General features: G+C 45.8%; 1 protein-coding gene across 4 annotated transcripts in view; it reads left to right on the forward strand.

The window, feature by feature from the left end:
* The window catches only part of LOC139375790 (ankyrin repeat domain-containing protein 12-like), a 65,592-nt gene extending 40,969 nt beyond the window's left edge, over positions 1–24,623 (forward strand). For 2 of the 4 annotated variants that reach the window (XM_071117650.1, XM_071117652.1), the window contains 9 exons: positions 251–454; positions 874–1,016; positions 1,357–1,504; positions 2,961–7,501; positions 8,407–8,658; positions 9,247–9,345; positions 10,698–10,874; positions 12,885–12,983; positions 13,311–13,662. In XM_071117650.1, the coding sequence (XP_070973751.1) occupies positions 251–454; positions 874–1,016; positions 1,357–1,504; positions 2,961–7,501; positions 8,407–8,658; positions 9,247–9,345; positions 10,698–10,874; positions 12,885–12,983; positions 13,311–13,496 (5,849 nt within the window). In that variant the 3' untranslated portion in view covers positions 13,497–13,662. Of the gene's footprint in view, positions 1–250; positions 455–873; positions 1,017–1,356; positions 1,505–2,960; positions 7,502–8,406; positions 8,659–9,246; positions 9,346–10,697; positions 10,875–12,884; positions 12,984–13,310; positions 13,663–23,653; positions 23,724–24,505 lie in introns of those variants that run through there. The other 2 variants (XR_011627849.1, XM_071117651.1) reach the window with 2 other exon arrangements.
* The last annotated feature ends 601 nt before the right edge of the window (positions 24,624–25,224 follow it).

The following is a 25,224-nucleotide window of genomic DNA, read 5'->3' on the forward strand; positions in this document are numbered from 1 at the left end:
TCTCCTCCTACTCCCTCTCTCCTACCCTCTCTCTTACCCTCTCTCTCCCTCCATTTCTCTTACCCCTCTCTCTTACCCTCTCTTCTGTAACCTCGTATCAGCCTATAGGGATGTGGTAAGGACTATAGTTCTAAGGATGAGTCGTAATGCTAAACAACAGCCTTAAAGACACTGGCCAGTGTCAGTTTGTTTTGGTTGAGTGTTAGATCATCTCTAGTCTTTTGACTCTTTCTCTCTCACCTCCCCTCAGACTCTACCCCTAGCCACCCGTCCCAGGCCCCCACGGTGCAGAAGAAGCTCCCTAGCAGCACGGCCTCCAGAGCGAGGGACAAGGTGAACAAGAGGAACGAGCGTGGCGAGACGCCGCTACACATGGCCGCCATACGAGGGGATGCCAAACAGGTCAAGGAGCTTATTAGCCTCGGAGCTGACGTCAACATTAAAGACTTCGCGGGTAAAAGAACACCTGGCCTTGATACAACGACAAGGTTCTTTTATAGTGCAGAGATTTGCAGAAGTGTTGAGGATTCAGTTCATACTCAATGTTGCGTTTGCCAGTAGTACTTTGTTTAAATGTGTCCCGTAGAAACAATGAATCAAGTATTTCATAGGTTAGTACTGTGAAGTTTGGGGCGGCAGGGTAGCCTAGTGGTTAGAGCATTGGACTAGTAACCGAAAGGTTCCTGGATCGAAGCCCCGAACTGACAAGGTAAAAATCTGTCGTTCTGCCCCTGAACAAGGCAGTTGACCCACCGTTCCCTGATTGGCCGTCATTGTAAATAAGAATTAGTTCTTAACTGACTTACCTAGTGAAATAAAAAAAATAGTATGATAATTATGTTATTACCATTTTAAAAATGCATCCTCTGTCAGGCTGGACGCCCCTTCACGAGGCGTGTAACCTTGGTTTCTTCGACGTGGCAAAGGTTCTGATTGCAGCCGGAGCAGAAGTCAACACTCAGGGTCTGGATGACGACACTCCGCTCCACGATGCCTCCAGCAGTGGACACACAGACGTAAGGTTTACTTCCCTCCCTCCGCCGTTCGCTCGCTCTATAACCAGGATTACGTTAACTGACTCATTCCGTCAACTAACCAACGAGTAATGATGATACAACTTGGTCTAAAGAAAACACGTCATTTTTCTACACTTCAAATGAAAATCACATTTATTTACAAAGTCCTTCGTACATCACCTGATATCTCCAAATTGCTGTATAGAAACCCAGCCTAAACCCCCAAAACAGCAAGCAATGCAGGTGTATATTTCTTGTCCTAAACCCATTTTCACAATTATCTGTTCATTCAGGACCATAACGGATTCATTAACCACTTGTCCCTTCCTTTTCCGTCTAGATTGTCAAGCTGCTGCTGACACATGGAGGAAATGCATTCCAGGCCAACAAGCGAGGGGAGCGGCCTGTAGACGTAGCTGATTCTCAGGCGCTGGAGCTCCTCCTAAAGGGAGAGGTGCCCCTCTCAGACCCAGAGGATAGCCCCTCAGGTAGGGTGTCCTGTAGAGGATAGCCCCTCAGGTAGGGTGTCCTGTAGAGGATAGCCCCTCAGGTAGGGTGTCCTGTAGAGGATAGCCCCCCCGGTAGGGTGTCCTGTAGAGGATAGCCCCCCCGGTAGGGTGTCCTGTAGAGGATAGCCTAGCCCCCCCGGTAGGGTGTCCTGTAGAGAATAGCCCCGCCCCTCGGGTAGGGTGTCCTGTAGAGGATAGCCCCGCCCCTCGGGTAGGGTGTCCTGTAGAGGATAGCCCCGCCCCTCGGGTAGGGTGTCCTGTAGAGGATAGCCCCGCCCCTCGGGTAGGGTGTCCTGTAGAGGATAGCCCCGCCCCTCGGGTAGGGTGTCCTGTAGAGGATAGCCCCGCCCCTTGGGTAGGGTGTCCTGTAGAGGATAGCCCCGCCCCTCGGGTAGGGTGTCCTGTAGAGGATAGCCCCGCCCCTCGGGTAGGGTGTCCTGTAGAGGATAGCCCCGCCCCTCGGGTAGGGTGTCCTGTAGAGGATAGCCCCGCCCCTCGGGTAGGGTGTCCTGTAGAGGGTAGCCCCGCCCCTCGGGTAGGGTGTCCTGTAGAGGGTAGCCCCGCCCCTCGGGTAGGGTGTCCTGTAGAGGGTAGCCCCGCCCCTCGGGTAGGGTGTCCTGTAGAGGGTAGCCCCGCCCCTCGGGTAGGGTGTCCTGTAGAGGGTAGCCCCGCCCCTCGGGTAGGGTGTCCTGTAGAGGGTAGCCCCGCCCCTCGGGTAGGGTGTCCTGTAGAGGGTAGCCCCGCCCCTCGGGTAGGGTGTCCTGTAGAGGGTAGCCCCGCCCCTCGGGTAGGGTGTCCTGTAGAGGGTAGCCCCGCCCCTCGGGTAGGGTGTCCTGTAGAGGGTAGCCCCGCCCCTCGGGTAGGGTGTCCTGTAGAGGGTAGCCCCGCCCCTCGGGTAGGGTGTCCTGTAGAGGGTAGCCCCGCCCCTCGGGTAGGGTGTCCTGTAGAGGGTAGCCCCGCCCCTCGGGTAGGGTGTCCTGTAGAGGGTAGCCCCGCCCCTCGGGTAGGGTGTCCTGTAGAGGGTAGCCCCGCCCCTCGGGCAGGGTGTCCTGTAGAGGGTAGCCCCGCCCCTCGGGCAGGGTGTCCTGTAGAGGGTAGCCCCGCCCCTCGGGCAGGGTGTCCTGTAGAGGGTAGCCCCGCCCCTCGGGCAGGGTGTCCTGTAGAGGATAGCCCCGCCCCTCGGGTAGGGTGTCCTGTAGAGGGTAGCCCCGCCCCTCGGGTAGGGTGTCCTGTAGAGTTGTATATTTTTTTAGGTGGTGTTTTAATCGTATTTTTTAAAAGTTTATTCTATTTTGTGATTTCAAAAATAAACGTGTTATAGATCTGTCATTTGTTATATTTGCTTACATATGGTCATTTACCTTTTTTAAATTAAACTTAATTTAAAAACAACAAAAAAACAATTTCCTCTATTTTCCTTATGTCCTCTCTACAGAGTCAGAAGGCCCTCCGTCGGTGAACCCCTCCAGCGTGGACGTTGATGACGACCACCTGGATGACTCGGACGTGGGAAAGGACTCTGACGGAAAGCAGAGCACCGTGAAGGCCTCATCCTCCATGTCCGGCCTGGATGAGTATGAGTTCAAAGACGAAGAGGACTTGAGTAAAGCCCTGAACGATCGACACATCCTCCGGAGAGAGCTGAGGGAGAAGGAAAGGAATCATTTGGTGAAGCAGAGCAATAAAGGGGGCGGGAGCGGCTCAGTCCAGTCCTCGAAGTCTAAGAAGACGAAGACGTCGTCCCGTGTTCGCTACTGCAGCTCGGATAGTTCCAGTGATGAGATGGAGATGCCAACAGAGAGAAGGAGCTCTCCGACCTGCTCCAACGGCTCTGAGGGACACAAGGCGTCAGACGCCAGCAGGACTAAGAAAGAGAACCTCTGCAGCCTCACGACTTCCGAACAGAAAGACAAAAGCAGCAAAGTCAAGAAAAAGAACAAGAACCAGAGCAAGAACAAGGAGAACCAGGAGGACGAGAAGGAGAACAGCAAAGCTCTGGTGTTTTCCGTAGCCACCGTGTCTGTGTCGGAGACGCACATGGACAAGAACAGCCGAGGACTCTGTGGGGACGAGGACTCGTTCAAAATCTCCTTCAGTCCCAAGGACGACTCGTCCGTCCACCTTTTCCACCTGTCTGCCACCGTCAAGTCCCCTAAGCTCAACTACGGTCATGCCGACAAGCAGCCGTCCTCCAACCCGCTCAAACAGGAGAACGCCAAGATGACGTGCGTCTCGATTGCCGAAGGCCCCTGTCCGCCAGATGGTGTCAAGTACAACCACTACAACCCAGAGTCTGAGTTCTGCACGGAGAGCTCCAGTAGTAAAGGCTGCAAGCACAAGGAGAAGAGCAAGCACCACCAGAAGGACATCGCCGTGGACTGTAGCGTCGGGGGCGGCGGCTCCAGTCCGCATAATAAAGAACGCAGCGTGGTCCACAGCTCTGACGGTGGTGCCTTACGGAAGAAGGACAAAGATGGCAAAGTGGTCAAAAAACATAAACTAAAACACAAGGAGAAGAACAACCACTGCAGGGAGTATGAGGCGGACAGGGAGAGGGACCGCCACCGGCAGAAGGAGGGCGGCAGGAAGGATGGCCAAAAGAACCAGGAGTTTGACAGGGAGTTCTGGAAAGAGAACTTCTTCAATGACGACGAACCTCCGCCTCCAGGGAAAACTGAGACCGAGAGGGAGGACGGCTCTCCTGTGAAGGAAGAGAGGGGGACGAAAGAAATATACCTCTCTAGCATCAGTAAGGAGACTTGGCTGAGAGAGGTGCAAGAGAAGGATAAAGACAAGGTGGTGAAGAAGGAAGGGAAGGAAACCTCTGCTGTCTGTAAAGAGAAAGGACTAAAAGATGGGAAGCCCATTGAGCGTGAGGAGAGGACAGAGTGCTCTACCTCTGGACGGACTTCCTCTCTTCCTGAGGAGACGCAGCATAACACTACAAGCGTGAAAGATGAACCGGAGGATAAACCGGTAACGGAGACCACGTCTACGGCTGATCTAGCCCGACTGGATGCCTCTGAGAAAGACCAGCGGGACAAATCTGACAGGAGGCCTTCTGTAAAAGAACGGGAGACTGATAAAAAGAATCCCGATAAGGAGAAGAAGGTTAAGATGGAGCACCTGGAGAAATCAGAGAATTCGCAAAATTCCATGGATCGCTGGAGGGAGAAGGAGAGGATGGCGTCTGGCTCATCTCATTTGTCCCCTGGTGACAAGAACCACAAAGAGAGCGAAAAGCTCAGACCCTTGTCCACAACAAAAAAACACGAAGAGAGCAAGGACAAGAAGAGCAAAGAGAAGCCCGATAAGAAGAGTGAGAGGGAGAGGCAGGAGAGGGAGTACAGAGACAAAGATAGGATAGGCTGGGATAACAAAGGAAAACCACCTTCAGAGAAAGGCACTGATCAAAGTAAATTGGATCGTGCTAAGGAGAAAGACAAAGACTGCGATAAGAAGAAAAAGGAAAAATCTAAAGACGGCTCTTCATCTTCCTCCAGCTCTAACCTGAAGCTCCCCTTGGAGGAGAAGAAAGGCTATGTGTCTGAAAGTGGCAAGACCACACCAGCAAAACTGCTAAAGGAGGAGGTCCTGAAAATGCCAGAGAAAGACAGAGACCGAAGAGACAGAGAATCCAGAGACTTTGACCGGCACAGAGATCGAGACAAAGATCGTCACAAGAGCGACAAGGACCGTTCCAAGGAGGGTAGCAAGGCCTGTAAGACCAAATCCAACGAGACTGAGACTGACCGAGACAACAGGTCCAAAGCTAAAGCCTCGCCTGCCACCCGGGAAGAGAAGCGACCCAAAGAGAAACGTCTGGTCAACGAGGACCTGAGGCAGACCAGTTTCGAACGAATGCTGAGTCTGAAGGACCAGGAGATTGAACAGTGGCACCGGAAGCATCTAGAAAAGATCAAACAGAAGGAGAGAGAGAGGATGAAACAACGACCCTCCTCTACGACAACAGACCCAGGGAAGCTCAAAAGCAAAGCCAAGACGATGTCCTTGTCATCTGGAGAACCGTGTTCGAGCAAAGAACTGCTTCGCTCCAAGAGCTCCGAAGGCTCTGGCGACGCTCATGGCCGGGACCGAGACAAACCTATAAAGGAGAGCACCAGCTCCAGGACCATGTCCCTAGACGGGAAAACACTCTCCTCCCTCAGTGGGAAGTTGATAGCTGGTATTGAGAACAGCTTGAGCAGGTCCCCCAGGCCGGAGAGCGAGCGGGCGGGTCTCATGTCCAGGTCCATGTTCTCCATGGCCAGTTCTGAGGACTCCAGTCAGGCAACCATGTTGACGCCGAGACCCGTAGAGTACGACTCGGATATGACCCTGGATGCCTCCCAGGACTCTCAGCCACTTTTCCTACTGTCTTCCCTCCTCTCACAGTCTAGATCACCTGCCATTCAGGACAAAGACCACAACGGTCTTCCAGACTCAGCGCAAGGTAACAGGACTCCGCTGCAGAGCCGACACACTTCCCCTTACCTTATAGCTATTCTGGACGAGGAAGCAAACTCTGCGACGGCAGCTAAACATTTTGAAACTCTGTCAAAGGCCAGCGTGGTGCCTGCTGCTCAACCAAATGAAGAGCCTTCAGCTTTTCAGCCTCCTTCAGAAACCTGTGCAGATCTGGAGGAGAGCCAGAGTCAAAGGGGTCCTACTCAGATGTTTCCAAATCTCTCTAATGCAAGAACATATGCAGATCTCAACACTGAGAGTGAAGGTAACACCGCTCCAAGAACCGATGCAGATCTCAACACTGAGAGCGAAGGGAACACCGCTTCAGGTGTCCATCTTCCACCTCAAGCGTCCAACACCAGAGATCCTCTTGTAAAGGACTCCTCAACACTTCAACAGGCTAGTGTCCAACAGCTAGTTACGCCAGAACAGAGAGGGTTTTCTTCCACCTCTGATCCTCTCCTAATACGGGACGTCCAGTGTATCCCTGTAGAGACTTCCAGTGCGGCGCCCGAATGTAGCATGAAAGACCTGCCCTCTGAGGATATGACGCCACTGGTGACATTATCTTCTCTATCCTGTCAACTGCCGTTCTCCAGCACCGAAACCACCTCATCTCACTCTGCTAGCCAGTCACGGGAAACCCTTCCAAACACCAGCACGGTGACCTCACAGCAGACGAAGACAGAGATTGGTGGAGATTTGGCTCTTGATCCTAAAGATACAACTCCAGTTGAGAGTGCAGCCAGCAGCTCTGAAAACAGAGCAGCTGTAGAGAGCCTTGACAGTGTGTTAGGAGCGTCTAGACCAGGAGCAATGGACAACCCAGTAACCTCCACCAGCAGTGTTAGTACAGAGGAATCTATGCAGAGTAGAACCAATGAATCTCAAGAGGACATGGACACTGACGCAAGCTTTCAGGATTGTAAGCAATCCAGATTCTCCAGTGACGTTGTCGACTCCAGCGATCCTCAACCGGGGAAAAACGATCATGCTAGCCAGCATACACTATCTGTGTCGCGATGGCCGTGCCTTGAACACAAATCGGAAGAAACTTCTGATACACCTGACAACACATTGGAGAAGAGCAGAGGTCCTGAGGTCATGTCAACAGGAAGGACTAGTTGTCGGTCTTCGTCAGAGGGCAGTAATATGGTCACCGTCCCTGAGGTGAAATTAGAGCCATGCCCAGAGCCAATGGAAGTCGCATCTACCTCTGAGGAGAGATCAGAAGGACAGACACTGTCCGGTGCTTCTGGACAGTTTAGTAACTTCCAGCAAGGCTCGCAGACAGACCAGAGTGGTAGTAGTGGTAGTTACAGCTGCAGTGGGTTTTCTGCTAGCTCTTCCCCCCAGTCTGGGGACAGAGACTCTGACTCCTCCGGGGCTAAGGCCAAGGTCCGCTCCGTAACCATGGAAGAGGACCAGGACCTCCAGCAGACCCACCCCAGGAAGAGGAAAATGCCAAGGATGTCTACCTCAAACCAGGCCGGAGGCAGCACACAACAGGTGGGTTCCTCTGGAGGATAATGGAGGGGGAGAGGTTGGAGGTGAGGGAGGAATAGAGGGATGGGTGTATGGCTGAGAGAGAATGAGGTTTAGGAGGGAGACTGGGAGGAAGTGGAAAGGAAGAAGAGAGAGAATGGAGCAGTAGATTTAGTAAAGGAGGGGATACTGGAGCGGTAGGTTTCGTAAAGGGTTGACATTTGGGACAAAATATCTTATCTTGGGAACAGTAAAGTTTCTTATCTCCTACCTTGCATTACCGTATGCCTCCTCTACCTTACCGTATGCCTGCCCTACCTTACCTTACCGTATGCCTCCCCTACCTTACCTTACCGTAGGCCTCCCCTACCTTACCGTATGCCTCCTGTACCCTACCTTACCGTATGCCTCGTGTACCTTACCGTAGGCCTCCCCTACCTTACCGTATGCCTCCCCTACCTTACCTTACCGTAGGCCTTACCTTACCGTAGGCCTCCCCTACCTTACCGTATGCCTCCTGTACCTTACCTTACCGTAGGCCTCCCCTACCTTACCGTATCCCTCCCCTACCTTACCGTATCCCTCCCCTACCTTACCGTATGCCTCCCCTACCTTACCGTATGCCTCCCCTACCTTACCGTATGCCTCCTCTACCTTACCGTATGCCTCCTCTACCTTACCGTATGCCTACCTTACCGTATGTCTCCTCTACCTTATCCTTACCGTATGCCTCCTCTACCTTACCGTATGCCTACCTTACCGTATGCCTCCCCTACCTTACCGTATGCCTCCCCTACCTTACCGTATGCCTCCCCTACCTTACCGTATGCCTCCTCTACCTTACCGTATGCCTACCTTACCGTATGTCTCCTCTACCGTATGCCTCCCCTACCTTATCTTACTGTATATCTCTTCTCGTCTTTGCTCAGGGGATGGAGAAGCCTCAACCGTCTCTGGCGGCCATCGTTGACTCTCTGAAGCTGGAGGAGATTCAGCCGTACCAGACGGAGAGGGCCAACCCTTACTACGAGTTCCTGCACATCCGCAAGAAGATCGAGGATAACCGCAAAGTGCTGCTGAGCGTCATCCCCCAGCCGCCGCAGTATTACGACGAATACGTGACGTTTACAGGATCGTACCTGCTAGACGGGAACCCCTTCGGCAAACTCTGTATTCCGACTGTGAGTCTGGAGTTTGATCATTAAAGGGTTTGGTACTCCTTGACTGAAAATATCTATTGACACTTGAGAGAGCATCTCCACTCCTGTGTTTTTATTATCTTATCTCCTCTGTCCTCTCTTGGATCTCCTCTGTCCTCTCTTGGATCTCCTCTGTCCTCTCTTGGATCTCCTCTGTCCTCTCTTGGATCTCCTCTGTCCTCTCTTGGATCTGCTCTGTCCTCTCTTGGATCTGCTCTGTCCTCTCTTGGATCTCCTCTGTCCTCTCTTGGATCTCCTCTGTCCTCTCTTGGATCTCCTCTGTCCTCTCTTGGATCTCCTCTGTCCTCTCTTGGATCTCCTCTGTCCTCTCTTGGATCTGCTCTGTCCTCTCTTGGATCTGCTCTGTCCTCTCTTGGATCTCCTCTGTCCTCTCTTGGATCTGCTCTGTCCTCTCTTGGATCTCCTCTCTTTTCCCATTGAATGTTTCTTTATCGCTAATGTCCTCCACTCAAGACACTCCTGCATTAAAGGGTCTTATTAAACAATCTTCAAATGTTTCATGATGTTGAACTGTTTGTAATGTTTATATTAATTTGTCTCTCCTAACAGATAACTCCCCCTCCGTCTCTACCGGACCAACTGAAGGAGATGTTTAAACAACAGGAAGTCGTTCGTATGAAGCTACGCTTGCAACACAGCATTGAACGGGTATGTGGAGTGAATTTAAACTCTGTCCTATTTAATTTTCCTTTTTATAGCTTGATGGTACTTATTTAGGAGCTGTTATTTACGTCGAAATACTGTTTGACGTTACAAATACAAGTAGGAGACTCTTTCGTTTTCTTCTGTCTCAACTATTAAACTCAACCCCACCCTTTTCCTCCACTCCTTATTCTAGTCTAACTCCACCCTTTTCCTCCACTCCTTATTCTAGTCTAACCCCACCCTTTTCCTCCACTCCTTATTCTAGTCTAACTCCACCCTTTTCCTCCACTCCTTATTCTAGTCTAACTCCACCCTTTTCCTCCACTCCTTATTCTAGTCTAACTCCACCCTTTTCCTCCACTCCTTATTCTAGTCTAACTCCACCCTTTTCCTCCACTCCTTATTCTAGTCTAACTCCACCCTTTTTCCTCTACTCCTTATTCTAGTCTAACTCAACTCCACCCTTTTCATCCACTCCTTATTCTAGTCTAACTCCACCCTTTTCATCCACTCCTTATTCTAGTCTAACTCCACCCTTTTCATCCACTCCTTATTCTAGTCTAACTCCACCCTTTTCATCCACTCCTTATTCTAGTCTAACTCCACCCTTTTCCTCCACTCCTTATTCTAGTCTAACTCCACCCTTTTCATCCACTCCTTATTCTAGTCTAACTCCACCCTTTTCCTCCACTCCTTATTCTAGTCTAACTCCACCCTTTTCCTCCACTCCTTATTCTAGTCTAACTCCACCCTTTTTCCTCTACTCCTTATTCTAGTCTAACTCAACTCCACCCTTTTCATCCACTCCTTATTCTAGTCTAACTCCACCCTTTTCATCCACTCCTTATTCTAGTCTAACTCCACCCTTTTCATCCACTCCTTATTCTAGTCTAACTCCACCCTTTTCATCCACTCCTTATTCTAGTCTAACTCCACCCTTTTCCTCCACTCCTTATTCTAGTCTAACTCCACCCTTTTCATCCACTCCTTATTCTAGTCTAACTCCACCCTTTTCCTCCACTCCTTATTCTAGTCTAACTCCACCCTTTTCATCCACTCCTTATTCTAGTCTAACTCCACCCTTTTCCTCCACTCCTTATTCTAGTCTAACTCCACCCTTTTCATCCACTCCTTATTCTAGTCTAACTCCACCCTTTTCCTCCACTCCTTATTCTAGTCTAACTCCACCCTTTTCCTCCACTCCTTATTCTAGTCTAACTCCACCCTTTTCCTCCACTCCTTATTCTAGTCTAACTCCACCCTTTTCCTCTACTCCTTATTCTAGTCTAACTCCACCCTTTTCATCCACTCATTATTCTAGTCTAACTCAACTCTTCTCTTCTTCTCTCTTCCAGGAAAAGTTAATTGTTTCCAACGAACAGGAAGTGTTACGAGTTCACTACCGGGCTGCCAGAACACTAGCCAATCAGACGCTCCCGTTTAGTGCGTGCACCGTGCTATTGGACGCCGAGGTGTACAACATGCCGCAGGATGCCCAGGCAAGTGGCATGATGTCACGTACTGTAGAATCAGTAAGTTTGTGTCAATCAGTCACATTTATTTATAATGTACTGTAGAAACAGTCATTTTGTATCAATAGATCACATTTATTTAAAATGTGGAATCAGTAAGTTGGAATCGACCAATCAATAGATCACATTTAAACTAAAATAATGTAGAATTCCTAAGTTGGCATCAATCAACTGATCGAATATATTTATATTTATAAATCCCTTTGCTAACAGCAGTTGTATTTTAATATTTTTTTGTCATGAAGCAAACACTCAGTGATTTCCAGTTAACACAGTAACTAACGCTGCCAGTTCTGATCCATAATGGTTCAACAGAACCGTAACGCTGCCCGTTCTGATCCATAATGGTTTAACAGAACCGTAACTAACGCTGCCCGTTCTGATCCATAATGGTTTAACAGAACCGTAACTAACGCTGCCAGTTCTGATCCATAATGGTTTAACAGAACCGTAACTAACGCTGCCCGTTCTGATCCATAATGGTTTAACAGAACCGTAACTAACGCTGCCCGTTCTGATCCATAATGGTTCAACAGAACCGTAACGCTGCCAGTTCTGATCCATAATGGTTTAACAGAACCGTAACTAACGCTGCCCGTTCTGATCCATAATGGTTTAACAGAACCGTAACGCTGCCAGTTCTGATCCATAATGGTTCAACAGAACCGTAACGCTGCCCGTTCTGATCCATAATGGTTCAACAGAACCGTAACGCTGCCCGTTCTGATCCATAATGGTTCAACAGAACCGTAACGCTGCCCGTTCTGATCCATAATGGTTCAACAGAACCGTAACGCTGCCCGTTCTGATCCATAATGGTTCAACAGAACCGTAACGCTGCCCGTTCTGATCCATAATGGTTTAACAGAACCGTAACTAACACTGCCCGTTCTGATCCATAATGGTTCAACAGAACCGTAACGCTGCCCGTTCTGATCCATAATGGTTCAACAGAACCGTAACGCTGCCCGTTCTGATCCATAATGGTTCAACAGAACCGTAACGCTGCCCGTTCTGATCCATAATGGTTTAACAGAACCGTAACTAACGCTGCCTGTTCTGATCCATAATGGTTCAACAGAACCGTAATTAACGCTGCCAGTTCTGATCCATAATGGTTTAACAGAACCGTAACGCTGCCCGTTCTGATCCATAATGGTTTAACAGAACCGTAACTAACGCTGCCAGTTCTGATCCATAATGGTTCAACAGAACCGTAACTAACGCTGCCAGTTCTGATCCATAATGGTTTAACAGAACCGTAACGCTGCCCGTTCTGATCCATAATGGTTTAACAGAACCGTAACTAACGCTGCCTGTTCTGATCCATAATGGTTCAACAGAACCGTAACTAACGCTGCCAGTTCTGATCCATAATGGTTTAACAGAACCGTAACGCTGCCCGTTCTGATCCATAATGGTTCAACAGAACCGTAACTAACGCTGCCAGTTCTGATCCATAATGGTTTAACAGAACCGTAACGCTGCCCGTTCTGATCCATAATGGTTTAACAGAACCGTAACTAACGCTGCCTGTTCTGATCCATAATGGTTCAACAGAACCGTAACTAACGCTGCCAGTTCTGATCCATAATGGTTTAACAGAACCGTAACGCTGCCCGTTCTGATCCATAATGGTTTAACAGAACCGTAACTAACGCTGCCAGTTCTGATCCATAATGGTTCAACAGAACCGTAACTAACGCTGCCAGTTCTGATCCATAATGGTTTAACAGAACCGTAACTAACGCTGCCAGTTCTGATCCATAATGGTTCAACAGAACCGTAACTAACGCTGCCCGTTCTGATCCATAATGGTTTAACAGAACCGTAACGCTGCCAGTTTTGACCATAATGGTTCAACAGAACCTTAACTAACGCTGCCCGTTCTGATCCATAATGGTTTAACAGAACCGTAACGCTGCCAGTTTTGACCATAATGGTTCAACAGAACCTTAACTAACGCTGCCAGTTTTCGGTAACGTTGTACTATCGATGTTGTGTTTCTAGGGAGACCAAGATGGCAAGACGTCTGTGAGGGATCGTTTCAACGCCCGCCAGTTTATGTCCTGGTTGCAAGACGTGGATGACAAGTTCGATAAACTCAAGGTAAGTTTGGTCTCTGTCAACGTGGCCCTTCTTGCAGCAGTAAAACTAATGTTGGAACGTAATACCCGGTGGTATGTTTTTGTTCATCCATTCGGTCTGATGCAGTAAGTGGCTACATATCGGTTTTGGATAGAGCTTGGACCCTCTATTTCCGATAGTACTTCTCGTTTTTAAATGTATTAATTTGGCAAAACAAGCATCTCAATAATGTCAAAATGGTCTGATTTGGGTTTTAGGGTGAAGTTCACGTCTCATACCTTTCTCCTTCTCTCCGTAACTCTTCTCCTTTCCTCCTCCATCTTATTAATATCCCCCCCCCCCCCCCAGACGTGTCTTCTGATGAGGCAGCAGCACGAGGCAGCAGCTCTTAATGCTGTCCAGCGTCTCCATTGGCAGCTGAAACTCCAGGAGCTGGATCCAGTCGTGTACAAGTCCACCTCCATCTTCGAGATACCCGAGTTCTACATCCCCCTGGTAGAGGTCAACGACGACTTTGACCTCACGCCCATATGACCCGTGACCTTTAGGCTACACGACCCACGGTAAGGGTCAGGCAGAGGACTGATGAGGACGGATCATCTAGTGGCCAACTACCTCGAACAGGAATGAAGTGATGGAGGGGGTCACATGTTAGAAGGAATGAAGTGATGGAGGGGGTCACATGTTAGAAGGAATGAAGTAAAGAAAAGAAAGGTCAAGCACTGAAGTTGACGGAACTTGGGGGTGCGTGGTTAGAGAGCACCGCTCTTGGGGGTGTGTGGTTAGAGAGCACCGCTCTTGGGGGTGCGTGGTTAGAGAGCACCGCTCTTGGGGGTGCGTGGTTAGAGAGCACCGCTCTTGGGGGTGCGTGGTTAGAGAGCACCGCTCTTGGGGGTGCGTGGTTAGAGAGCACCGCTCTTGGGGGTGCGTGGTTAGAGAGCACCGCTCTTGGGGGTGCGTGGTTAGAGAGCACCGCTCTTGGGGGTGCGTGGTTAGAGAGCACCGCTCTTGGGGGTGCGTGGTTAGAGAGCACCGCTCTTGGGGGTGCGTGGTTAGAGAGCACCGCTCTTGGGGGGTGCGTGGTTAGAGAGCACCGCTCTTGGGGGTGCGTGGTTAGAGAGCACCGCTCTTGGGGGTGCGTGGTTAGAGAGCACCGCTCTTGGGGGTGCGTGGTTAGAGAGCACCGCTCTTCGGGGGTGCGTGGTTAGAGAGCACCGCTCTTCGGGGGTGCGTGGTTAGAGAGCACCGCTCTTCGGGGGTGCGTGGTTAGAGAGCACCGCTCTTCGGGGGTGCGTGGTTAGAGAGCACCGCTCTTCGGGGGTGCGTGGTTAGAGAGCACCGCTCTTCGGGGGTGCGTGGTTAGAGAGCACCGCTCTTCGGGGGTGCGTGGTTAGCGGGCACCGCCCTGTGGAGACTACCATCCCTGTGCCCGCTGCACCTTCCTCACCAGGCAGGGTTACGAAAAAAAGAATACAATTCTACTTTTGTTTTCAAGTGCGTTTTGTTCAATACATAATGTACAGACTTGTGCTCTTAATTATTTTTTTTAACTTATTTTCTACGTAAAGATTGTGCATTTGTAAATAACCCATGTAATTATGGTTTTAAACTTGTACAGGGAAAAAATAAGTAATAGATATTTTAATCGTAAAAGGTTATTGTTTTGTCTGGACCAAAGTTGTTGTTTTTTTATATTGAGTCGGTGTCAAGTTCCTTGTTATTATTGTTAGTCGATGTTATTGGCTTAACTCTTGAAGCATGTGTTGAATCGGATTTGGTTCCGTTTGGTTCCGTTGTTTCTTCCGTCTCCATTTCCCCTCTGGACTGGAGTTGGATCCAGGCATCACAACGAAGGTGTTCATTCTAATGGAGTTGGATCCAGGCACCACAACGAGGTGTTCGTTCTAATGGAGTTGGATCCAGGCACCACAACGAAGGTGTTCATTCTAATGGAGTTGGATCCAGGCACCACAACGAGGTGTTCATTCTAATGGAGTTGGATCCAGGCACCACAACGAGGTGTTCGTTCTAATGGAGTTGGATCCAGGCACCACAACGAGGTGTTCGTTCTAATGGAGTTGGATCCAGGCACCACAACGAAGGTGTTCATTCTAATGGAGTTGGATCCAGGCACCACAACGAGGTGTTCATTCTAATGGAGTTGGATCCAGGCACCACAACGAGGTGTTCATTCTAATGGAGTTGGATCCAGGCACCACAACGAGGTGTTCATTCTAATGGAGTTGGATCCAGGCACCACAACGAAGGTGTTCATTCTAATGGAGTTGGATCCAGGCACCACAACGAAGGTGTTCATTCTAATGGAGTTGGATCCAGGCACCACAACGAGGTGTTTCATTCTAGAGTTGTGATTTTTGGATGCTGCTGTTGTCGTTGCAGGCTGGTAGCTGTTACTCCCCAGAAGAAGCTGTACCGTTGAAAGTTCAGTTAAACCTTAAAAAAAAAAAAAGTAATTTGTCGTCATTCGCTCCCCTTCGTTTGCAACAAACGAGTGCATCTGAAATGGCACCCTATTCCCTATATAGTACACTACTTTTCATCAGGAACCTATACTGGCTCTAGTGAAAAGTAGTGCACTATATAGGGGATAGGGTGCCATTTGGGATACTGGAACACTCTGTGTACAGCCTCTCTATCCCGCGTGTGTGTGTGTGTGTGTGTGTGTGTTGTCCGGTGGGTGAGTCATTAAAAAATACAACGTTTGTTGTGGCTTCTATTAGGAGAAGAAAATACCCATCCTTTTCCAGTTTTAATGTGAGAATTGAATGCAACAAAACCTATTTTTTCAAATGTCATTTTGAACAGAAGTTCAAAAAAATATATATATTTTAATATTTACTTGTTACATGACATGTACATATTTGTAATATATATATATATATATATATATATATATAATTGAATAAATTTTATTGGTTGTGAATTCAAATCTTGTCTTGGTAGTTTTGGTTTCATCAACTTTTTTTTTGTGTCTATTAGCAAACCGTTATTATTTGCCTGACGGCTACTGCTGAATTTGATTATCAATCACGCCAATAAACGCGTATGGGCATGGCGTTGGCCGCAGAGATGTGGTCACTTGTGAGGCTAGGGTTTCACGTGTACATGGAGGGGGGGGGGGGAGAAATTAGGATTTTGTAAAGTGATTGTTTTTCTTTAGTAGAATCTGTCGGTGGCATAACCGTATCCTTCCAGTAGGTGGCGACATACACATCCCAGTAATGATGTCCCTAAATCAATGCTGTTAAATTGTTCAACCAGACGTTCGTTTAAGCTCCTGAATGGATCTGTCACTTACTGAGTTGTGTTGATTTGGCTAACTAACATCTCCCTCTACAATAGCAAAATAAGATGTGTATATTACCTTGTGTGGGGAAGCACATCAGTGGCGTGTCTCTCAGTGGGGGAGATGCATATATACCTATACACTGCTACTTGATGGCTTCCCAGTTGCCTTTTCACCCCTAACGTGTACAAAATGCCCCCTGTCCGCGGGTTCTCTTGAAGAGCCAACAGACCCCCGCCACACTGATTTCATCTCACCTGCCTACCCGCCTGTCCAACCAATTGGAGAGCGAGGGCTTCAGTGCCCAAAAGACTGTTCTAGTATGGACAGCGCCATTTTTGAAGTAGGTACCAGGGTGGGACTTCCTGTGGGTTAAGGAAGGATCATATAAATCCATCCAGGTCATCAGCAGGGATCAGCCAATGAATTATCATTGTGAGTTAAAACTTTCCATAACTGCAGATGGCAGTAAATATCCTGGTCTTTATACCTGTTCAGACAACACCCTCCAGGGGGCAGTAAATCACCATCCTGGTCTTTATACCTGTTCAGACAACACCCTCCAGGGGGCAGTAAGTCACCATCCTGGTCTTTATACCTGTTCAGACAACACCCTCCAGGGGGCAGTAAATCACCATCCTGGTCTTTATATTTGTTCAGACAACACCCTCCAGGGGGCAGCACCCTGAGAGTTTGTTTACCGACTCGTAGTAGTAGAAGGAGATGGACTGCAAAATGGAGATCAATGGCGCTGCCGCGCTCTCACCGACACCATAATACTGCCATTCTCTCGCCGACACCATAATACTGCCGCGCTCTCACCTACACCATAATACTGCCGCGCTCTCACCTACACCATAATGCTGCCGTGCTCTCACCTACACCATAATACTGCCGCGCTCTCACCTACACCATAATACTGCCGCGCTCTCACCTACACCATAATACTGCCGCGCTCTCACCTACACCATAATGCTGCCGCGCTCTCACCTACACCATAATACTGCCATGCTCTCACCTACACCATAATACTGCCGCGCTCTCACCTACACCATAATGGGACAGATAGAATATCTATTGAAGTCGTTGATTCGGGTCAGTTTTAACAAATCGTTTGGTCACCACCTTTAAAAAAAAAAATAAAATAAATAAATAATAATAAATCATTATGGGGTAAAAAAATGTTTTGTCTGACTTGCGCCTCGATGTCGACTGAATGATCTTTAAAACAAAAATAATGTGCTCAAAAGGTCATGAAGTTTTGACTGCAGGTTTCTGTAGTTGCTCGTCACCCTCTTCATCCTGCAGCCAATACCTGCAGTGGGCGGGATCTATTGTCAACCAATCATTAGGGGGTTTGTTTGACCCACGTAACCCGAAGACATGACTGAAGCGGCAACAAACTTTGCTGCAATTCATATACTGCAATTCATATACTGTATATGAATATACAACAGTGGAGTCATACACATGAATGTGATATTTGAGGCTTTCGCTTAATGGTTGAGTGTATGATTTAAGTTTGTGGGTGTGGTATGAAGGTTGAAGATGTGTTTTTATTTCGACATTATAAAGACCAGTGTTTTAGATGCATGCCAAACTGTTAAGGTCTACATAAAACTGTCCCAACAACAGAGCTTTCTTTTCAGCGCCATGGAGTGAATCCTTACCACCGCTACACCTGGCTATCAGCGGAGCCTTGTCTGGCAGCGAAACAGTTCGTTCAGCCTCATTTACTGCCTTTTTAAAGAACATAGCTGATATGGCTGACTTGCTTAAATAAATGTGGTTTCTACTGACAATTGAGATGTACAAACTATGGTGTAAGGGGACGACTAGTGGATAAGAGGCAATCTGTAATTTAGATTAAGACATTAATGAGCCAGCTAGGACGGACGTTGTCAGTAACTATTTGTTCAGCACTTTTGAAATGTAAAGTTACAGAATTCAGAACATGGTCCGTTCTTAGTGTATTCCCTGTACAACAAGTCAGAACTGTAGGACAAATAAAGGGGGCATATAAACAGACAATGAAAGCTCTTAGAATATTCAATGATTTCATTTCTCTAAAACAGGTTATAGGCTAAATGTGCACCACAAAGTTACAGTGAGGGGGAAAAAGTATTTGATCCCCTGCTGATTTTGTACGTTTGCCCACTGACAAAGAAATGATCAGTCTAATTTTAATGGTAGGTTTATTTGAAGTGAGAGACAGAATAACAACAACAAAATCCTGAAAAACGCATGTCAAAAATGTTATAAATTGATTGGCATTTTAATGAGGGAAATAAGTATTTGACCCCCTCTGCAAAACATGACTTGGTGGCAAAACCCTTGTTGGCAATCACAGAGGTCAGATGTTTTTTTCCCTCACTGTAGCACACTAGACTAAGTTATGAGGGAGGAAAGGGACCAAATTATTAGGGTAAGGCACATGGGCTACTAACAGCTGTGTACACAATGTACACTTACAGTGGGGCAAAAAGACGTATTTAGTCAGCACCCAATTGTGCAAGTTCTCCCACTTAAAAAGATGAGGCCTGTAATTTCCATCATAGGTACACTTCAACTATGACAGACAAAATTAGATTTTTTTTTTTAAATGAATTTATTTGCAAATTATGGTGGAAAACCTGCATTTTGCCTAACAGCTGGCGTAAACTAGCAGGTGGTAAATTGCCACGTGCCGTTTCGGCGTTCTGGCAGCATATAGCAGCACGTTCGATGGTGCATCAAGAATTCAGCAAGTTTGTATGAAGGTCTGGTTATCAAATAGGTAAATAGGTTCATTCGTTCTCCATTTCATGAATGTATTCACAGGTAAATGGGGTTAATTCGTTCTCCATTTCATGAATGTATTCACAGGTAAATGGGGTTAATCTGTTCTCCATTTCATGAATGTATTCACAGGTAAATGGGGTTAATCCGTTGTCCATTTCATGAATGTATTCACAGGTAAATGGGGTTAATCCGTTGTCCATTTCATGAATGTATTCACAGGTAAATGGGGTTAATCAGTTCTCCATTTCATGAATGTATTCACAGGTAAATGGGGTTAATCCGTTCTCCATTTCATGAATGTATTCACAGGTAAATGGGGTTAATCCGTTCTCCATTTCATGAATGTATTCACAGGTAAATGGGGTTAATTCGTTCTCCATTTCATGAATGTATTCACAGGTAAATGGGGTTAATCTGTTCTCCATTTCATGAATGTATTCACAGGTAAATGGGGTTAATCCGTTGTCCATTTCATGAATGTATTCACAGGTAAATGGGGTTAATCCGTTCTCCATTTCATGAATGTATTCACAGGTAAATGGGGTTAATCAGTTCTCCATTTCATGAATGTATTCACAGGTAAATGGGGTTAATCTGTTCTCCATTTCATGAATGTATTCACAGGTAAATGGGGTTAATCCGTTGTCCATTTCATGAATGTATTCACAGGTAAATAGTAACACTGCTCTAAACCACTCTGGTGACTAACTAACTTTGCTGCCCTGTTTCCAATCGTCCACATGGCTGTGAGAACCTATTCAAGTAAATACACTTAGAAAATGCATTAAAAAACAATTAGCTAACTAGCTACAGTGCAGGCTAACTCAAATGAGCTGCTAAAGGAGCTAGCTATCTAGCCAACTTGAAATACTGTATAGATAGCTAGCTAAGTGAATGCATTTTTTTTACCAGATACCTTACTTCATATTAGCTAGCTATCTTGATGTATTTATCACTGTAAAAAAAGCGAACTCAAAATACATTTGTAGGTAGCTAGCTAACAGCCATGGAGGAGGGTGAAAGGATAGCAGCACCAACTGTCAATGAGAGAGGAGGCTATTCTGGATAGGGCAGGTACTTTTGTGTAGTTCCAGTCCCTAGAAGTGATGACGAAGATAAAAGTAATGTAATATTCAGTGAGGTCTAATTTGAGTATAATGAAGTAAGTTTCTTCTGAGGTTTTCTGTCCTCAGATACAGAGAGCTGTGGTTCTCAGTCCTGATCTTGGGGATGCAATCCACAATGACCTGGTGATGTAAAAGTCTAATAATTACATTATCTTCCATATTCCTACACATATAGTTGAAGTCGAAAGTTTACATAAACAAGTTTTAATGACTCCAAACTAAGTGTTTCAACCACTCCACACATTTCTTGTTAACAAACTATAGTTTGTCAAGTCGGTTAGGACATCTTCTTTGTGCATGACACAAGTCATTTTTCCAATAATTGTTTACAGACAGATTATTTCACTTAGAATTCACTGTATCACAATTCCAGTGGGTCAGAAGTGTACATACACTAAGTTGACTGTGCCTTTAAACAGCTTGGAAAATTCCATAAAATTATATAATGGCTTTAGAAACTTCTGATAGGCTAAACGACATAATTTGAGTCAATTGGAGGTGTACCTGTGGATGTATTTAAAGGCCTACCTTCAAACTCAGTGCCTCTTTGCTTGACATCATGGGAAAATCAAAAGAAATCAGCCAAGGAAAAAAATTGTAGACCTCCACAAGTCTGGTTCATCCTTGGGAGCAATTTCCAAATGCCTGAAGGTACCACGTTCATCTGTACAAACAATAGTATGCAAATATAAACACAATGGGGACCACGCAGCCGTCATACCGCTCTCAGGAAGGAGATGCGTTCTGTCTCCTAGAGATGAACACACTTTGGTGAAAAAAGGGCAAATCAATCCCAGAACAACAGCAAAGGACCTTGTGAAGATGGTGGAGGAAACAGGTACTAAAGTATCTATATCCACAGTAAAACTAGTCCTATATCGACATAACCTGAAAGGCCACCCACAAAGGAAGAAGCCACTGCTTCAAAACAACCATAAAAAAACAGACTATAGTTTGCAACTGCACATGGGGACAAAGATCTTACTTTTTTGAGAAATGTCCTCTGGTCTGATGAAACAAAAATATAACTGTTTGGCCATAATGACCATTGTTATGTTTGGAGGAAAATGGGGGAGGCTTGCAAGCCGAACCGATTTATTGGAGGACCAAAAAAGACGATACAGATTAAACGGCATATTTAAAAATATATATATATATATTTGTAATAATGACAATTACAACAATACTGAATGAACACCTGTTTGAACTTAATACATCAATAAAAACAATTTAGCCTCAAATAATTAATGAAACATGTTCAATTTGGTTTAAATAATGCAAAAACAAAGTGTTGGAGAAGAAAGTAAAAGTGCAATATGTGCCATGTAAGAAAGCTAACGTTTCAGTTCCTTGCTCAGAACATGAGAACATATGAAAGCTGGTGGTTCCTTTTAAAATGAGTCTTCAATATTCCCATTTCCTTCTCGCTCCTCCCTGGGCTCGAACCAGGAACACAACGACAACAGCCACCCTCGAAGCAGCGTTACCCATGCAGAGCAAGCGGAACAACTACTCCAAGTCTCAGAGCGAGTGACGTTTTGAAACGCTATTAGCACGCGCTAACTAGCTAGCCATTTCACTTCGGTTACACCAGCCTAATCTCAGGAGTTGATAGGCTTGAAGTCATAAACAGCGCAATGCTTGACGCACAACGACGAGCTGCTGGCAAAATGCAACAAAGTACTGTTTGAATGAATGTTTACGCTCCTGCTTCTGCCTACCACCGCTCAGTCAGATACTTAGATACTTGTATGCTCAGTCAGCTTATACCCAACCCAAATATCTAGTAATATCATCAACCATGTGTAGTTAACTGGTGATTATGATTGATTGTTTTTTATAAGATAAGTTTAACGCTAGCTAGCAACTTACCTTGGCTTACTGCATTCGCGTAACAGGCAGTCTCCTTGTGGAGTGCAACGAGAGAGAGGCAGGTCGTTATTGCGTTGGACTAGTTAACTGTAAGGTTGCAAGATTGGATCCCCCGAGTGGACAAGGTGAAAATCTGTCATTCTGCCCCTGAATGAGGCAGTTAACCCACTGTTCCTAGGCAGTCATTGAATAAGAATTAAATAATGTGTTCTTAACTGACTTGCCTAGTTAAATAAAGATTAAATAAAGATTTGCAATTGTTATGAAAACTTGAAATCGGCCCTAATTAATCGGCCATTCCGATTAATCGGTCGACCTCTAATCTGCACGCACAGTGAGGCGAAGACTTTTGGAGGATGGCCTGGTGTCTAGAAGGGCAGCAAAGAAGCCACTTCTCTCCAGGAAAAACATCAGGGACAGACTGATATTCTGCAAGGGAGTGGGCTCACTCACAATTTTGCCTAACACAGCCATGAATAAAGAATGGTACCAACATATCCTCCGAGAGCAACTTCTCACAACCATCCAGGAACAGTTTGGTGATGAACAATGCCTTTTCCAGCATGATGGATCACCTTTCCATGAGGCAAAAGTCATAACTAAGTGGCTCGGGGAACAAAACATTGATATTTTGGGTCCATGGCCAGGAAACTCCCCAGACTTTAATCCAATTGAGAACTTGTGGTCAATCCTCAAGAAGCTGGTGGACAAACGATTAACCACAAATTCTGACAAACTCAGTGGGCTGCCATCAGTCAGGATGTGGCCCAGAAGTTAATTGACAGCATGCCAGGGCGGATTGCAGAGGTCTTGAAAAAGAAGGGTCAACACTGAAAATATTGATTCTTTGCATCAACTTCATGTAATTGTCAATAAAAGCCTTTGACACTTATGAAAATGCTTGTAATTATACTTCAGTATCCATAGTAACATCTGACAAAAATATCTAAAGACACTGAAGCAGCAAACTTTGTGGAAATTAATATTTGTATCATTCTCAAAACATTTGGCCACAACTGTACGCTATGCATAACCAAATGCTATTTTAAGAGCCTTCCACATTGCAATAAGAGTATTCTTCCATTTACTTAGCTATGTTAACTGCAGTTATTCAATTCAATTCATAGTTTCTCTCCCTTTTGATTGCTACTTCTCAGGTGATGGTGCTGTGTAGGTAAGGGTGTGATGTCTGTACAAAAACAAAACAGGCTATTTAAGTCACCCATATTGCAAACATTTAGAACAATTTGACACATTATAACCCACACCTACAAACTCATGTATCAATCTGGTTGTTGGATTGTGTTGTGCAGTAAGCAGGCTCAGGTGTATAACTGTGGCTCCTTCCACCTTCAAAGAATAGGCAAGAGGACCAACCATGGAGAATAGTGAGACACTTCATTATTTATATTTAAATAAGTACGCTATATTTGTTTGTCCTCATGTCTGCATGTTTTTTCAGCATAAATTACACACTTAGTATGGACACCAGGGGAGGCCACACACACAGATTCCTGTTGAACATTGTGTCTCTACCTTATTTTCTCAATAACAGTCTCTCCTTCACTTCATCCCTCTCTCCCCCTTCTCCCTAAATCCTCTAGGTTATATCAGCTGTGTTGGTGAACCCACATCTGAACTGGCTGACATTTTGAGGGCACAGCATGATCAGAGGTGAGAAGTCACATGGTGGGGTCAACAGGAAGTATTATTAAAGAGATGCTTTACATTGAAATACAGATAGAGATGTAGTAGTCCCAGAGTTAATGATCCCAGGTCAGTTTATATTATACAGGAAGTATTATTAAAGAGATGTAGTAGTCCCAGAGTTAATGATCCAAGGTCAGTTTATATTATACAGGAAGTATTATTAAAGAGATGTAGTAGTCCCAGAGTTAATGATCCCAGGTCAGTTTATATTATACAGGAAGTATTATTAAAGAGATGCAGTAGTCCCAGAGTTAATGATCCCAGGTCAGTTTATATTATACAGGAAGTATTATTAAAGAGATGTAGTAGTCCCAGAGTTATAGATCCCAGGTCAGTTTATATTATACAGGAAGTATTATTAAAGAGATGTAGTAGTCCCAGAGTTAATGATCCCAGGTCAGTTTATATTATACAGGAAGTATTATTAAAGAGATGCAGTAGTCCCAGAGTTAATGATCCAAGGTCAGTTTATATTATACAGGAAGTATTATTAAAGAGATGTAGTAGTCCCAGAGTTAATGATCCCAGGTCAGTTTATATTATACAGGAAGTATTATTAAAGAGATGTAGTAGTCCCAGAGTTAATGATCCCAAGTCAGTTTTGCATTTCACCTCCTGATGATTATGATGACTGGCCGTGTTAGAATAAAAAAACAAGGCTTAATCATGTTCTCTCTCTCCATCTGTCTGTCGTCTGCAGGTATGTTTTCATGCTCTCTCTCTATCCATCTGTCTCTCATCTGCAGGTATGTTTAGATGTGAGAGAGGAAGCCAGTCCCCGTCATCACCACCTCACCCGCTCTTAAGATATCCTTCAGGCCGACTGGGAGCCCAAGGCTGGTTAGGAGACATCACTAGAGGCTCTATTAGGGTAGCACTGTGATTCATTAATCATATGCTGCCTTCCCTGCTCCTTCGTTCTTACCTCTTTCCCTTTGTCTTTTACACCTCTTTCTTCCTATGTTTTTATCACGCACAACAGATGTGCATTGAAGTACAGATTTAACTTGTATTTATATAATATTATAATATTTATAATCCATGTAATTATGTATTTATAACACCTGGGATAATGAACTTCTTTCAATAAAGCGTTTCACATTATCTACTGGTTGAAATTAAGTCTCTCATTTGACGAAATACTACACCTATCCTGTGTTTATCAGATCAACGCAGATTATCATAATAATAATATTATAATTATTATCATAATTAGTATGTATTTATAACACCTGGATAATGAACGTCTTTCAATAAAAGCATTTCTCCACGGGGTGAAATTAAGTATCTGATTGAAAATACTATCCTGTGTCCTCAGATTAATGCAGATGAAGGGAGTTAGATATGCAAAGGTTTTGTTTTCTTCTGTATATATGAATTACAAATCAATCATGTTTCTAGTCTATTGCATAGTTACAATGTGTAATCATTGATGTCCCAGGAGCAGGAGTGGAAAAACACTGTT

This window comes from Oncorhynchus clarkii, chromosome 20, assembly GCF_045791955.1.
Source record: "Oncorhynchus clarkii lewisi isolate Uvic-CL-2024 chromosome 20, UVic_Ocla_1.0, whole genome shotgun sequence".
NCBI classification, from domain to species: domain Eukaryota; kingdom Metazoa; phylum Chordata; class Actinopteri; order Salmoniformes; family Salmonidae; genus Oncorhynchus; species Oncorhynchus clarkii.